The sequence below is a fragment of the Simochromis diagramma genome, unplaced genomic scaffold (assembly GCF_900408965.1).
Source record: "Simochromis diagramma unplaced genomic scaffold, fSimDia1.1 OVJJ01000617.1, whole genome shotgun sequence".
Lineage (NCBI taxonomy): Eukaryota > Metazoa > Chordata > Actinopteri > Cichliformes > Cichlidae > Simochromis > Simochromis diagramma.
Genome location: NW_024386953.1, coordinates 100,183 through 117,705, shown reverse-complemented (window position 1 = coordinate 117,705; position 17,523 = coordinate 100,183). Strand labels below are relative to the sequence as shown.

The following is a 17,523-nucleotide window of genomic DNA, read 5'->3' as shown; positions in this document are numbered from 1 at the left end:
GTTTGGGAACAGCTGTGTGAAGGACCAAAAAGCTCTCCAGAGAGTGATCCATACAGCAGAACGCTGCTGCAGGATTGCTCTCCCCCCGCTTCAGGACACCTACACCAGGAGATGCCGGACTAGAGCAGCGCAGATACTGAAGGACCCGTCCCATCCTGGCAACAAACTGTTCCAACTTCTGCAATCTGGTAGAAGGTTCCGCATCATCCGGGCAAGGACAGAGAGACTCAAGAGGAGCTTCTATCCCCAAGCCATCCGTGCCCTAAACACACACACCCGCCCTCTCACATAATCTATAATTGACTGAGACAGGACTCTTCCAGACACTAAACCAAGGAACAATGTACATTTCAAATTCCTTTAATTTTAAATATGTTTATATTGTCTATCCTGTAAAATAGTCAGATGTCTATTCATATTAATGTACAGAATTCACCTGCTTGCTGCTACTACTGCACATTCACCCAATGTATATACTATATACTATATATATATATATATATATATATATATATATATATATATATATATATATATAATGTTCTTCCTCTACAGCCCCCCCCCCCCCCCCCCCCATTTTTGCACATGTCGAGGAGCGTGTCAGGCTACATTTCACTGTGTGTTATACTTGTATAACTATGCATGTGACAAATAAAGAACCTTGAACCTTGAACCCTAAAAGTGACGTAGCAGTATAGCCCAAGAGATGGCAATAGTGCAACATTGTTGGATGCAAGCTGCCTTAAATATAAAAGAAGAAGAAGAACGCGCACGCACGCGCGCACGCACGTACACAAATATTTCCTTCCTCCTAGCTGAACGCTTTCCAACATGGCTGCTGCTGCACAGTGAAGCATCAGAAGTGTGTTTATATGGAGAGAAAAAGGTGTTTTTTCAGGATGTGCAGAGAGACTCGAAAATGAGGAAAGGTGAGTGCTTATATATTAATAATGTACACCCACTCAGTGTGATATGATGAATATTGCAGCGGTGAAGTGTAGTTTAAACAACGCCTGTGTTGCGGTAGCATCTGCCTCTGAGATGGAGGTAAGGAGATATGTGGCCTGACAACAGCTTTGCTTTTAAAGAAGATAGATCGATTAAAAGCTCAAATCGAGACTAGTCTTGTGATAGCTGTTGTTTACAGCAGAATATTTCATTTATAGCTAATGTGACTCACGACATGTCGCTTTGTATTCGAGTCACGTTTGTTGACCTTTTAGAGGTGCTTGTGAAAACACCCACTATTGTCGTTCTCCACGATAAGATTTTCATTGGTGCGAAGTATTGTGATTTGGCAAATTGACATGCTTTTACAGCTTTCATGCTGGAGCTGTGTTAGGGGTTATGCTTTAAGTACAGCTCTCAAGGTGTACGTGAGCTTATTCATACCCATTCTGTAAAGTTGCTAGAGCCCGTAAAGCCATACGACAAATAAGAGTTTTCACTTGTTTTGCGACGATTTTACTTTAAGTCAAATTCAGAATTCTGACTTTTGTATTTTTCCGTCTTTCTCTTTTGGCGATATTTGTGTCAACGCGATCGTTATGTGTGGATAAAATCTACCAAAAGTCTTTGAAACCGCCAGGTACGGTTTACGATTTACTTCACAAATAGGGGAAAATGTTGGCAGAATTCTGTTTAGCAATGCCTCATTGCCACGGCTTGTGGAGTAAAGTCAACTGGAGCCTATCCCAGTTGACTTTGGGTATGTAGCAAGGTACACCCAGGACAAGTAGCCAGTCTATCACCCAGGCAGAACTGAAGATGTTAACATTTTCAGTGCAAGTATTGACAGCATTAGAAATGAGTATATTAGAGGGACGACTCAGATTGAGCAGTTTTGGGACAAAGTTAAGAGAGGCAAGGTTGAGATGGTTTGAAGATGTACAGATGAGGGATTATTAATATACTGGACAAGGGATGTTGAATGTGGATTTGCTAGGTAAGAGAGTTCATGGATGTAGTGGAGGAAGACACGAAAAGGGCTCTGGTGACAGTAGAGAATGCAAAGAGGCAGACAATTACTGTGGTGACCCCTTAAATGGTCGCTGCTGAAAGTGGTTGTTTAGGTAAAGGCCGAGGGGGCGACCGTTTCAGCAGTAGTATGCAGAGATTATGCATTGCTGTGGATGTGGACATACAGATGAACAGTCTTTCCATTGTTTATCCATAACGTCTATGGAGACAAGTTTGCACAATCATAGATATTTGGCATGCGTGCAGAGATGAGTGTTCACTTTTGTCATTTGTTTACATGTTAAGTTTCACATCAAGCCTAAGAATAAAAATAAACTATACCAAAAAGTATGATGATGTCAGTATCAAGGAGATGCAGTATAAGTAGCAGGAGTTATTTCACAGCTACTTGGCTAGGTGAATCTAAATGTTTAAAAGAGGTTCTCTGATAAACACGTAGATGCCTTCACTAGCATGTAGGGGTGGGCGATATATCAAATTTTTTTCCACGTACAATGGTTAAGTTGGCTTTATCGTAACCATCGAGTATAAATTGCCATGGCAACATTAAGCTGTCTTCATGTAATTCACTGTGAAATTTTTTTTCTCTCTCACACGCTGGGAATGCATCATTAATTCCCCCGTCCCAATTGGAAAGTTTTCTACCTGGCACACTGCTGAGCATGCGTGTTTATATACTACCAGATTGGGAAAAATTTGGCGACAGTGGGAGCGTCAGACGAGAGAGGGACTGACACTTGCTGTCATTTGGATTTCACGGGGATGATGCAGAACAAAATGCAATAATTTGCAAAACATGCCGTAAAACTATTGCTGCAAAAGAGAGCAATATCACGAAATTATTCTACCAGCTGAAAAGTCATCCACTGCAAAATGAAAAATGTTTTAAACTCTGCATGTCACCATCTCCCGTAAACCAAAGAAAACGTTAAACAAACCAGCTGTGATACCCTGGACTATTCTTGGTCAGTCGTTTTAATAGTTACTATAGTTACTGTAAATTGAGGTCATCGCGTGTTTTATTTTACAATTTTTATATGTTACAAGCACAAAAGAGCATCCGTTTATTTTCAGTTGTTTTATTCAATTATTGCTTGATGTCCTTTTTTGTTGCTATGATCTTTAGTTTGTTAAAGGTCTGGTGTTGATCACAGAAAGAGACTTACTGTGACAGTATTGTCATTTGTGAAAAACGTGTGTGTGCTACTGATGGTTAAAAAATGGTTAGGATAAAACATTTAAATTGATTCAAATGTTTTGTATTCAAAGTAGAAGAAAACCTTGAATGGTCGATTTGAATGAGTATACCAGTGTAATTTTAGGCACTATATTGTTGAAAATAATATTTATTTTTGAAGTTTATTTAAACATATTGCTATATGTGTCGTGATGTAGCCAAAAAATATCGTGATATTAGATTTTTCTCATGTCACCCAGCCCTACTAGCATGTTTCTTCTCTTCCCATTAGTTTCCAGATATAATGTTCTCACATTTATACACTGCTTTTCTACTCATACTGACCACTCAAAGAGGTTTAGACTACAGGGCTTTATTATGTACACTTAAAGCACTTTATTCACCTTACAACCAATCAACCAACACCAACACACTCAACAAACTAATCCACGAGGCCAGTAATGTTGTGGCTGTGGAGCTAGACTCTCTGATGGCGGTGTCAGAAAGACTGTTGCTGTCCAAGTCCAGGGAATATATTGGGCATTCCTTCACACCCACTTTGATGTGCTCCCTCCACCCTTCAGTCTGTCTGCCTGTTCGATTGGCTCACCACTCTCAACTCTTTGCCAACGAGATTGCTGACTCTGGGGTTTTGTGTCAGTTGAAACTACTTGTGTTCAAGGTGAGTAGATTCTATGGTGCAGTCTGCTTGTCAGTACTGCTGTTATGCTAACACTGGGTGATGTTTCCTGGACTTTATACACCAAATGACACCAAGGTGTTATTCATGTCATCTATGTTGATGACATTCCAGTTAGATATACGTTTTTGTTCATGTGCTTTGCATTTTATTCACAGGGCTCTGCATCAACGTTATGACGCGATTCCTGTGCAGCACCTGAGGAAGTAAACAAAACCAGATATCCCAGAGAGAGTTCTCCACTTTTCTTCTGTCACACTAGCAAAGGACGCAGTGCAGGAGGTCTTAACAGGCAGAGAACTGCTTTCTCTCCTAGCTTTCTCTGTGCGCATCTTAGCCACTTGATCTACAGCTGCTGGAATCAAAGATGTGTAGCATCTAGAGCTGGACTTTGTGTGGCAGAACTGACAGAATTTGCCACATCTTTGCCTAACAAGGAGCAGAGCATGTAGAGTGGTTGTGGTTGCCATGGAGCCAAGGGATAAGAAACAGGTGAGTCTGGTTGCTTAGATTAGCAAATGCCTTTGGAACGTAAATGTTTCCTGTGTGGATGCTGTTTTAATAGCTACCTTGGTGTTTAGAGTGACCTCAGGAGATTAACTGGCTTGCTGTAACATCGTCTACCATGGGTTCTTGTTTTTCCAAGGTTTTTTGCTTCTTCAGAGAGAGCAATTTTTCTGCAGACATATAAACAGAAACCACTGTGATACCAGAAGTGTGTTGGATACAACACAGAGATGTATATGTGTAACAGGCTAATAAAATATTAGAATTTTGCTAACTCGGAGTAAGTGATAACATTTTTGCATTAAAGTGAAAACAAAACACTAATTGTATAAAGGCACAATATAGCTCTGCTTTCAGAAACAGACATAGATGTAACACTGTCTGTAGCTGGATATAAGAAATAAGTGCTTGAAGTCAACTTTTTAAAAACATTTTTAGTGCCATCTTCTGTTAGTATGGAACGTCATGTCACCGGATTGGGTGGTTGTTGATGTCAAGACTCACATTAGTTTATTTTAGCTAGCTAGTAACAGAACCAATAACTCAGGGGAAATTAAAGACAAAAAAAAAATCAGTCTAAAGGGATCACTTTTGTGCTGCCCCTGGCTTCAAAAATGAGTGCAAAATCTGTTCAGCACTATTTTATGCAGTAAAATAGTCTCTCTACCAGTGCATCACACCACAAGAATGTTTCTTGCAGAAACGCGTTCGAACATGCTGTCTGCAGGAAAAAAACCAAACCAAACAAAATCTCCACATCGATCCTTCTATCCTTCACTTCCATTTCGCTTTTCCTCATTTCTAAAATGAAGCAATCCAGTCAGTGAGATGACACGAGAGGAAAAAAACTCTAATTTTCCCAGCACACGTGCTTATGGGATTCCTGATCGTGCTTTGGTAAGAAAGATAGTCATGTTTATGGTGTGATGTGCATGTATTAAAGCTGTTTTGTTGTCAACTAGATTGATGTGCGTAGGAAAAGAGAGACTATTTTATTGCATAAAATAGAACTGATTGCATCAGCTGATTGGTACAATCGACTAGATGAGGAAAAATAATTTTCTTAATCAGGATTGTCGGTCCGGTGAACCACCTGTCACCTGACTCAAACAGGCTCTTCTCCACACAGTCCTCATTTATAAGGTGCATTACAAGCCCGAACATTATGGTTAACAGGTGGATTTCCCTGTTTCAGTGCAGAGTATGTCCTTGGTTTTAACATAAAACTGATTGTTGCAGCAGGAGACAACACAAAAGTGTCTATTGACTGCAACCAACCCACCTGGTGTCATAACGTTCTGTACTGACAGAAAATGGGGCTAAACATGTTTTTGAAAGTTTGAAACTTTCAAATAAAGAAGAGCTAATTTTCAATCAATAGTGGAATAATTGTGTTTATTCTGTCCTGTCTGGCAGAATTGTTGTCTGAAGACCAAAAAATGGCTTTACTTTCCCTAGTGGACCATCATGACATTTACTTTAATGGTCCACTTGATGGTGATATTTTGTTAGGATCTTTTTTATTTAGTGTTATTGTAATCACAATCTGCTTCAACAACTGCTGGAAAAAAATAACACCGCAGAGAAACAACAGCAAGAACCGACATATGCATAAATAACAATAAATAATAAATGTTACTGAACAGCACACAGTACTAATATAATACAAAATATATTTAGAGGCAGCAGCCAAATAATATGGTGTGTCTGTGAATACCTGTTTGTACACCTCATAGGCCCTCACCCCCAGGGCGCCTGAGATATTCTAAGATATGTTCTAAGAGAGGTGGAGTGTAAGACCTGACACAGACAAACAGGCACACAAGAATGCATTCACTCCCTCATGCACACATATACAAATACTCACACACTCATCCAACATGTAGAGACACAGAAATGAACACCGTACACACACTCACGCTCCCCAGACACCCTCTATACTCCCATGTCCAGTAGTTATAATTGTGCTAATAATTGTGGTTTTTGAAATTCTCAATTTTTTTTATTCTATAAGCTCTGGCATTTTGCAGCATATTTACCCTCATACTTTCTGCTGTCGGCCGTCAGCCTGGAAGCTGTATAATGTAAACATGGTGTCAGACTTGGTTAATCTGCATATTTTAATACAACTGGTTTACTGCTGTGTAAAACAAACAGCAGTGTATGAAGCAGCAAAAAATTTTGTTTTTTTCCCAAGTCGGACTTTGTTGATCAGGTGATTTGATGAAGGACTCCCGCTAGCTGTTTCAAATTAAAGGTTTTAAAGTTGACTACAGGAACAGCGCTGCTGTTTTGGACGCTAGAAACATGCTTTCTTCCATCTACCTGAGCTCACCATCTCAGTAATGGTGCTGCCTCTTTGCGCCTCATGCTGTGTAAACAGACTCCAGCTCCATATTCAACTATGCCAACGTTATTATCACTGCCGCTGTTGTTTTATCATGCTTTTTAGTGAACAATTGCGGGCTACATAGGTTTAATGTTGTAAACTTTTTATTCACACACTGCTCCTAACCCTTCCCTCTGCCCACTCCCCGACTCCCCCAAGGCTAATCAAGCCTACCTGTGGGACTTCTAGAATTTTTGATACCCAGCATCAAGATTAATGGTGAAACAAAGGATTTTTTTTTCTTTTTTAAAATCGACCAGTAAAATGACTGGATTGTTTTATTTTGTTGTTGTTCTTCCAGGAGGAGGATGCTGTGACTCTGGGCCTTTCAACTGGCCAGGCTCTTGAGAAGCTCCGGGACCAGTTAAGCAGCTTGCTGGAACAGCATCAGAGAGTTGCATGCAGACGAACATCTGTGCTGGTACGCACACACTTGTGTCTACACTTTTAAACCAGTGGTCCTTACTTTAGAACCTTATTTCCCCGTTTTGGATTTTCCATATATGTGGCTATATCTGTAAATTATGCTACATATGTATGCACTATTCCTTGGATGGCGGTACCTGGTGAGGTTAACAACTTCACTGCTGTTTTCTGTTCGTGCCAAAAAGGAGCTGTCACGGTGACTCGGTGTCACGGTTCGATATTTTTTCGATACAAAAAATGTTCATGCTTTTTTAATTTGTCATTTATTACAATTATAAATATATATTTTAACTCAAAAGTACAGTTTTTAAATTTAATGTTGCTGAAACAACAAAGGGATAAAAAATAAATCTATCTGATCGAGGAATCACTCATCTTTGGAAAAGAGTTTATTACAGAGAAATGGCTCTTTCAAAATAAAAGCTATACTATACGCTTCTTCTGGGCTATATTCTCAGCAGAATATTAAACATATCAGGTCCCCATAAGGAGAATCATGTGCTAACGGCTGTCTAAATGACTCGGGTAAAGTTTGTAGCATGCATGCTTGTTGTTTTTGTCTGCTTCCACTTGTCTTTGCACTAGGATGATGTCGGAGTAAATGTGCAGTCATATTCATTTTGTTCCCACTAGTGCTTTCAGGTTAATCTCGTTGAAATGACTTTAACGCCACAACACGGCAAATCTCTGTTAACGAGCTACCGCGGATCGCCCCGTGCGTGGGGCTAGACGGCCAACATGTTAACGAGCTAACTGCGCTAACACACTAGCTCCCACCAATGTAATTGAGCATTGCGTGGCACATCCAACATACTGTTTTACTTTAGTCCATGACGCGCTTACCTTCAGGGTCATACTTAACTTGAAGACCAAAATAGTTCCAAAGGCCAGATCTGAATGAGGGTGGGGGAGGTTCAACTTCGGGTAGCGTTGAGGCAGTTGCCATGTTGCAACGAGCTTAGCTTCCGTCTTGCTAGCATGTGCTGCGCTCAGTGGATCTGCACTGGACAGTGCAGCCTAGGCGAAGTAGTCGAACGCAGATCCACTTACAGCATCGTCAGAAGAAAAGTTGATAAAATAAATTAAAAATGTTGTATTGTTCGATACATATGCGTACCGAACCGAAAGCACTGTATCGAACGGTTCAATATCGATACGAGTATCATTGCACCCCTAATAAATAAATATATATTTATTTATAAGCCTTTCATACTTGTGAGGCTCTGTGTACATACACATGTGCTCTGTGTAGGCACACTACTTTGTAATGTAACATGTTGTATATTGTTGTGCTTACTTGCTTTTGTTTTGGGGACATTTCCATAGGAACAGTGGCAAAATAGCTTCCTTTACCATGGTAATCGTCACTCTTGTGTCCATTGGCCGGGTGCTGCTCTCACTCTGCTGGTGGTGGTGGGACTCGTCTGTTGCCATGGTAGCCAGCCGAAGGGGAGGTATGTAACCTCTTTTTGGGAATCCTCAATCAATCAGTCAACCTGTTATGAGCAATTAATTGGTTATAGTGGGAAGAAAAACAAAAAAAACCCAAAAAAGAATTTTTTTTTTTTTTTTTTAACACGAAGAAAAAGGGAGGTGAGGGAGATGGTGGTTCATGGTCACCTGATTGTGCTGTAACTATAAGGTTTATCATAACAAGCTCCTTAGAGTGTACATTTATGTCTTCCAGACAAAGACTTTTAAGACTTTGTTTGAAAAAAAGAAAGGTGGCCTATAATTGACCTGATGTTAAATAAATAGAGATTTAATCATAGCAATTAGCTGGTAAAACTTATTTGAACACTTTTGTAGGAATGAGGTTTAAAAAGCGCATTGATGCTTTAGAGCAGGGTTACTCAATTCGATATGGCTGAAGACCACATTTGAGGAACAAATCACAAATGAGGAAATTTTGAAAAAGGCTGAAAGCTTGTGTTGACATTTTGATAGCTCCATTTCAGTTTCCCATTATATATTTTTAAACATCTTCAGCAGCATAGTTAGAAACTTTCCTATCATCCAGACAAATGGACGACATATCGTTTTATTGTAAACAGTTTCTAGAAATAGACTGACCATATTTTTCAGTTCAACTAAATTCTATTCAATTTATATAATAAATAATGTTTAGTGCCAAATCACACTCTCAGTAGTTCTGCTCTGTTAGTGTGAACACTTTATAAAATTCATTGATGCTATTAGCTATTAGCATAGCTACAAGGCGCAAACCCTCAAATGTTGGAGTAGTTCAGAATTTAAAAAAACAAATACAAACTGATGCTGTAAGGGACTACTATATTTTAGTCATTTTAATGTTTAAAATAAGCAACACAGGATTTGGGATCAGATACTCAAATGTTAAACAATTCATGCATCACACACTGTCAGTTATTCACTACATGACAAGGCAATATCACTTTGCTATAGTTGGTCTGGATATTGAGTCCAGATTCACTTGTGTGAATGATTTTAATTTTGAGAAAGTGTAAGAATGGCTGCAGGTTAGTCAGCACAGTCCAGAGTTGGTCCACGATTATTCCTTGGCTAAACTATTGTGGTTATTATCATTCTGCTCCTTAAAAAGCCTTCAGTGACTCAAAACACTACAATGAGAAAACTAACAGGCACTGGATCACATGACCCTACACCATCCTGTAGGTATGCTGCCTTAGGTAGAGGGACTTGATGCTATGGATATTCCTGGTGACTAACTTCTAAGTCGACTAAACGAGAAAAAAAATTAGACTTAACTACTATTCTAAATCTAAGGAACACTCTTAGTTAGCTATCAAGTTAAATCTAAAAACTGTTTAATGGAAAATGTCAAACTATACCAGGCTTGGCCAACTGCAGGCCTCGAGGGCCGGTGTCCTGCAGCTTTTAGGGCTCACCCTGGGTCAGCACACCTGAATCAAATGATTAGTTCATTACCAGGTCTCTGGAGAACTTCAAGACATGTTGAGGAGGTAATTTAACTATTTAAATCAGCTGTGATGGATCCAAGGACACATCTAAAACCTGCAGGACACCGGCCCTCGAGGCCTGGGTTTGGACACCACTGCTCTAAACAAAGGTGTTTGCTTGCATTAATCACACTCTCCAATAATGAATAATGCCGCTTAACTCTCCGGGCACCTCTCATCGTGCATTTTGAACATTACACATTATACTCCAAATAGAGGAAGAAGAAAAGCACATATCATAAACCAATGTTAAATATGCATCATTCATAATGGCACAATGCGCCTCTCTTCAGTTCCAGTTCATTCGTTTTTTCAGATGTTAATTTGTCATATTTTAATAATAAGTGAACATCTGTTGTAGTAACATGTTTTCATACCATATTTAACACCAGTTTATTTCAAGTCGTTGTCTGTTTGACGTACAGCGTGCAGGGGAAAGTGGGGTGATTTGTGCCAGAGGGGAAGTTGTGCCACCCTCTGTTTCTAAGGAACCATAAGAAGAAATTGGTCATGTCACCACACAATTTTGTAGATTCATTAATTTTACTCTTCCTACAAAGAAGAGAGTCTAAAACATACACAAAGGAATAGAAGTTGTCTCACCTCTGAGAGGTGCTATGGGAGAAGTTATGGGATGAGGATTTTTGCTTAGGCACAGTTTAAGCAAAAAAAAATGTTTATGGCACTTTAGAAATCTACATGCAAATAATTTAAATGTCTTATTATGTGTCGCATAGTGAGATAAGCTGGTCAATACAATAATACCATAGTTTTCAGGTGATTTCAAAACTACTGGGACACAACAAAAACAATACTGCCGTTTTTACTTTCAATACTTCTTTGCCCTCCAGCCATCCTTTAAGTGTTTTCGATTCTAACGTCACACTTCATGCCAGAAAGTTGCTGTGCTATCGAATGCACTTATCAATGTTTATTTACACTTGCCAGAAGGCTGTGGAGCATGGTGCCAATATGTGAGCACACCTCTCCTAACCCTGCCTTACAGGCAAATTGCACCAATCCCTGCTTTTCTAGGGCACCGAGGCTGTCAGTTGTGGCTCTTTTAAACTGTAGAAAATGACATTGGCACAATGACCTGACATTAGAAAAGTACTTTGTTAGCTTTACTGTTATGACCTAACATTAATGTTAACTAATACTACCAGAACTTTTGTTCTGTGTGGTAATGTCTTATTCTTCACCTCCACACGGCGGTAAGTCCACATAGCTGTCAGTGCTTTGAGAGCTTTCTTCTCGGCACATGAGGGATTCTTTACAAGATAGCATCCTTTCCAAAAAAAAAGCACTGGTTGAAATTCTAGTTAGTTTACATTAAAAATGTTTAGCACAGCCAGGTAATTGAGAAATGTATCTCCCTCGTCCACCATGATGAGAGATATTTCATCACTGTATTCTTTGATCTTTCATTCATAGCTGTGGTCTTCTGTCTTCACCTCCACAGTGCTGGCATAGAGCTCCTGAATGCCGCTGCTCTCCTTCTCCTCTTGGTGCTGAACCTGTGTCTGGGTGGACGCCAGGAGAGACTGAAGCGAAATGAGATGATATGGCGCCTAAAGGCCATCATCACACAGCTCAGTGGTGAGTAAGGCTCATGACTGCATTACTGCAAACACAGAAGAATTGAGGAACTTGTATTCTCTGTAAAAGTCGCATTTGTTTAGTTTTGTTTGTTGTTGTTGTAATTGTTTTTTGTTTTACCTTCTTCAAATCCTATTTCATTAACAAGAGTTAGTCTGTCATGTTAGTTCTTCTTTTGTTCTCTAAATGAGTCCTCAATTTTGTAATTCATTATCCTAGATTACTTGTCAGCCTGTGTTGGTGAAGTGAAATGGCCTTCATCTCTCTACCCTGACCTTTACACACCCTCATCCCCATCGTGGTCCCTTCACTGGACCTATCGTGACTCTCAGCTGGTTAACCTGCCTGTCAGTCTACTGGTGGAAGGCGATATCATTGCTTTGAGACCTGGTCAAGAGGCCTTTGCATCGCTTAGAGGCATTAAGGTTAGTCTGTATTTACTGTAAGCTGTAGTATACTTTTGTAAGATAGTATCTATTTTTTTGAGTAAATAACAATTTTCAAAAGCTTTAAAAAGCAACACGTATCACAATTTATATCGGCAGCTTAAGCCTGTATTTAGGTATTAGACACAATCTCACCCGGTATTTCCTCTGCTGGTAGGAATAACAAGTACATCAACTGGAAGTTTATCAGCCACATTTAGACAAAACTAATGCATTGTTGTATGATATGTGGTAAAAAGGATGGACAGGATATTTTTGTTATTAGTTTGTGTAAAAAATTCTATTTAATACATTGTTTTTTACACTGTTTATGAAAATGGAGGCAAAAAAAAAAATGGTTTTACAGGTGGAGACCTCTGACCTTTTTTCCCCCTCATCATCATTTTCTGACTGGATGCTCTGCTGAGTTTTCATCTTTTCTACTGGAAGCACGAGACTATACCTGCACCATACACATGTTTCACAGGAGGTCCAACTCCTCTAGGATGCCACATCAGTACTTGCTTTTGCTAAAAGGTTTGCTGTGTCTCGCAGCATAGTCTTGAGACTATGGTTGACAGTGCAGCAGACAGGCAGTTAAATCTAGGAGAGCTGACAGGGCCATAGAAGGTCCTTAACCTGTCAGTAAGACCGGTATCTGGTATCTCAGAAATTATAATTGTTCTTTTTTTTTTTTCTTTTCATTTTTCCTCCTCAGGATGATGAGCACATTGTGCTTGAACCAGGAGATTTATTCCCACCATTCTCCCCTCCTCCTTCACCACGGGCCAATGAGAAAAGAGGACCCCAGAGCCCCCAGCAACACCGCCTCTTCAGAGTGGTCCGTACTCCAGTCCTGGACACGATAAGGTAGGGAACATAGCCATGTTTATTTTTTGTTTTTGTTTTTTAAACCAAATATTGGAATTACTTCTAATATCCTCAAATATTAAAAATGAATGTTAAAAGTATTATACAGTCTTTCATGTACATATGCATTCTTTTGGTGGGATGGAAGCAAAACATACATACATGACATTCACCTTAGGTTAACATTAGGTTATGCACATTAATGCACCAGTGTGCTGTTTAAAAGGGTCAAAGGGCGAATCTTCATCTGCCCACCATAACAGAAAAATAAACAGCAAAGTTACTGTTCTCCAAAAGGAGCAATGCTTCCCATTTGCAGTTTGCTAGATAACCCAGAAGACTGATGATAAATTTGTTTGTGCCCGAATGAGACCACAATACAGCTGTTTAGTATAAATGAACATTATTTAATCTGTGAAATTATAGTGGAGGTAAGTATAACTTTGATCCTGTTATCCTGGATCTGCATCAAACTTGAGTTAATTTTCTTCTGACCTTTTTATTATCAAAAAGTTGCTTCAGGAAACAGTACTGCAACTCAGTCTGTGGCTTTTGGAAAGTAAATATTAAGAAATCACACTTTTTCTCAATTGTGACATTTTATTTGCGCTCGTACCCATATTGACAAAAGTTAATTGGCTATACTGCTGTCATGTGACTATGATGTAATGAAAAGAAACCATAACATCTCACAGATGAAGAATGATGATGAACATAAGAAGAGTATCAATGGGAATGAATGGTAATGGAAAAAAGTTGTTAAACTTTGGTAAAATCATTTGTATTTCTGTCTGTCTTTTATCCAACAGGAACAATTTGGAGTTGGCCCTGTCTCGCCCAGTCACTGTGCTCGATAATGAGAGATTTACAGTACAGTCGGTTATCACCAAGCTAGTCTGTCCTGTTGTACTGGTGAGTAGTTGGTGTGTTCTTCCTAATGTATTCTGCATTGTATTTGAACATGAACATGTAAATATGTGCAGTCTTATGTGTGTTTTGCTCCCCTCTTCTAGGTGGCATTCCTGCTTGTTAACACTATTCGCTTTCTTCTTACTGCCCCCAGCCTCACTCCTAGATGCTACAATTTTGTTCAGCTTCAGGTAAAATAATTCAAAGCAGTAAATGTGCAGACAGCAAAGACTGTAATGTATTCGTGATGTAGGGACACAGCCAACCAGTGTGTATGTAAAGGTGTTTTTTGTGATTACTATTGATAATAAACTTTCAGAACAGTTTGTTCTGTGTTGGCACCAAACATAATGATTGTACTAAGAAGATTCTTGAAAGCGAAAAAGACTGGACAGAAATGTGTGTATGACTTGTTTTTTCAGCTAATGGGTGTTCTGCCCATTTTGCCCCTGCTCTTTCCTATTATGTGGGTGCTGGTGAATGCTTACGGAGAGGCCAGGGTCCTCGCTGAGTTCAGCCGTGTATCACCAGCTGGCCTGGTAAGGGACATGCACACAGGGACACGGTCAAACACACGCATAAATGTAACATGCAATGACAGGAGAAAAGGCTTCAGTTATTATCAGTGATTATTATTATTTTTTTTTTTTAACTTTTAGTAACAGGTCTAAAAGAACACATCAAATCAAAATGTATTCTTATAGCACATATTAAAAACAACAAAGCTGACCATAGTGCTTCACAGTCAGTAAAAGCATGAGACAATTAAAACAAAACAATAAGAAAACAGGGCAGGAAACAATAGGTGACAACACAACAAGCCAGATAACAACCAACTAGTTAGAATCAAAAGCCAAAGTAAAAAGATGGTACGAATATGAACAGGGAGGTTATTCCAGAGTCTAGGTGCTATGGTTGCAAAGGCCCGGTCGCCTCTCAACGTCAGTCGAGACCTAGGTTGTGCTAGGATTTGATCTGATTGGACGATCTTAGTGCTCTATTGGGATTGTACAAGTGGAGGAGTTCGGAAAGATAGCTGGGTGCTAAATTATTTAGAATTTTAAAAGTGAACAAAAGAATTTTAAAATCTATACGATATTTAACAGGGAATCAGTGTAAGCTGGCTAAAATTGGAGTGATGTGTTCATAGATTCTCGTACCTGTTAAGAGGCGCGCAGCTGCATTCTGAACTAACTGAAGCCGGTAAAGAGAAGCATGTTGGAGGCCCAAGTAGAGGGAGTTACAGTAGCCCAGTCTGGATGTGATAAATGCGTGGATAAGCTTTTCAAGGTCCTTTAGAGGTAGGAACAGCTTTGCTTTGGATATCTGACGCAACTGGTAAAAGCTGTTTCTTACCACAATGGAGACCTGTTTCTCAAGTTTAAAAGCGCTATCCAGGAACACTCGGAGGTTTCTTACAGTGAGTGAGAAATGGCTAGCAAGAGGACCTAGGGCATCAGCTAACTGGTCTGGCGGAGTGTGACTATCAAAAACTATGATTTCGGTCTTATTCTCATTCAGTGTAAGAAAATTACGTGATAACCAAATTTTAACTTCATGCAGACAGTTGAACAGAGGTTGCAAAGAAGCAGACACATCGGATTTCAAAGGTGAATAAATCCATAACTATTATTTATAGAACTCTTCAAACCCCGATAATAACACCAATGCTTTTTTCTCAACAAGTCCTTCAGGGACACAGACACATTTAGTTGTACACACTGAGTAGAACTACAGTGTAAAACTGTTGGAGTAATGCTTTTAGATATCGATAAATGACTAAATGAAATTCAGTCATGTGTATCAAGAATAACTTTAATGCACCTTCGGATTCCTTCTCCAAATTCTACTGAAGGAATGGACTTCATTCTTCCAAAATCAATTTCATCAATAGCTTTTGTGATTGAGAACGCTGTCTTTAGCAGTTTAAGTAATGGCTGACAACAGTAGTTTGCTCGATGACCCCACTGTTGATACATGTGTTTGTGCACGGATGAGACCCCAATACAGCTGTTTAGTATAAATGAACATTATTTCATCTGTGAAGTTATAGTGGACGTAGTATAACTTTGATCCTGTTGTGTTGCATCTGCATTAAACTTGAGCATGAGTTAATTTTCTGTTAATGGATGATTTTCTCACCTTTTTATTGTCAAAATGTTGCTTCTACTAGCAGCACTGCAACTCAGTCGGTGGTTTTGAGGGTAAATACTAAGAAATAGGAATATATAAACAGTCTTGTGGTGACATAATGGCTGACAAATTCTATCACAGTAAATAGTCAATGAAATCACACTTTTTCTTACACTCTTACCTGTATTGACAAAAGTTTATCCGTCACAGTAAGGGTAATATCTAATGGCTGACAACAACTCTGGGTGGCCAGTCATAGCCTTTAAAAACATACCCTTTAAGTGTAAATTTGTTTGAAGAGGTGAAAAATCATCTTTTGAGGCTTTGAAGCTAATTTCAACCATTCACCAAATTTTCTTCTGACAAAGGTTCTAAAATAGATCTAAATGGTACACAGATTAAATCTTTCTGAAGTCAATATTTGGTAGATGTCTAGGTCATATATAGTTTATTTTTTCCTTTCAAAATGCGATATCAGGCTTTTTTGTGGTGAAATGTTTGTGATTAAACAGCAATAACAATACCAGGCTTTGGTCATAAAGATGGAAGTAATGTGCCTTTGAAGGTTTCAGTAGTTGAACCTGTCAAAGGAATGTTGGCTGAGTGTTGGTGCATCAGATGTCAGAATTTGGACTTCAAGTTGGACTTCTAACTCACAAAGTCATAGCAGCCCCACCAGCTCCATGTTCTGAATCTAATTAGGAGCAATGCATGTAAGTGTTGGTAAAAATTCGAATTTAGTCTGCTGCAAATTGCACGATAAAGGTGAAGGCATCACTTTAGGGCCCAGACCAGTGTTCATGGCGTCTCATCAAATATAGGTTATCCAGTGTTTTTGTGTCTGCTGTTTGCTAACTTCTGATCGTCTGCACTGCACACTGTTTCAGATTTTTTTCTTCTTCAGTTCAGTAATAACAGTGCACATGCACACACAGACATGCACATGCACACACAAACACACACACCATATCCCACACAGAGGAGGCACAGTGAGAGCCTCCTTCTGTGTTTTAACTAGACTCTTCTCTTGCCCTAGCTTGCTAAGTTCTCTGAGGACACTCTAAGCAGCTACACCGAGATGGTTTCCTCCCAGGTATAACCTCATGCTGTTTGACACCCCATTCTCTCCCCCCGCCTAAACTTGCTTGGCTCCCAAATCCACCTGAACGAACCCACTCACTGTCTTTACCCGTGTGTTTGCAACCCTTCTGTGGAACCATTGTACATAGCTCTTGCTACTTTTTCACCTTCCCCTCTCACCCTCAGTCCCACTTACATCTGAATGTCTTACATAGACATTAGATTCGGTGTCCTTTTTGTTTGCTTTTTGCTTTCATCCAAATACTTGACTTTGCTTTCTGTTTGTAAATGCTGTACATGTGATTTCCCTCTCTTTGAATGGTTTTGTTTGGACATTATTAGTCAACACAATTTGACCAAGCAACTCT

At 39.4% G+C, this 17,523-nt stretch overlaps 1 protein-coding gene across 7 annotated transcripts in view; it reads left to right on the top strand.

Annotated features, from left to right (window-relative positions):
* The first annotated feature begins 788 nt into the window (after positions 1-788).
* Positions 789-17,523, top strand: part of tmem94 (transmembrane protein 94) — a 38,728-nt gene continuing 21,993 nt past the window's right edge. For 2 of the 7 annotated variants that reach the window (XM_040038589.1, XM_040038587.1), the window contains exons 1-12: positions 790-929; positions 3,742-3,839; positions 4,016-4,349; positions 7,055-7,174; positions 8,506-8,633; positions 11,602-11,738; positions 11,958-12,163; positions 12,882-13,033; positions 13,843-13,945; positions 14,047-14,133; positions 14,365-14,481; positions 17,112-17,168. In XM_040038589.1, the coding sequence (XP_039894523.1) occupies positions 4,326-4,349; positions 7,055-7,174; positions 8,506-8,633; positions 11,602-11,738; positions 11,958-12,163; positions 12,882-13,033; positions 13,843-13,945; positions 14,047-14,133; positions 14,365-14,481; positions 17,112-17,168 (1,131 nt within the window). In that variant the 5' untranslated portion in view covers positions 790-929; positions 3,742-3,839; positions 4,016-4,325. Of the gene's footprint in view, positions 930-3,741; positions 3,840-4,015; positions 4,350-7,054; positions 7,175-8,505; positions 8,634-11,601; positions 11,739-11,957; positions 12,164-12,881; positions 13,034-13,842; positions 13,946-14,046; positions 14,134-14,364; positions 14,482-17,111; positions 17,169-17,523 lie in introns of all 7 variants that reach the window. The other 5 variants (XM_040038591.1, XM_040038590.1, XM_040038593.1 and 2 more) reach the window with 4 other exon arrangements.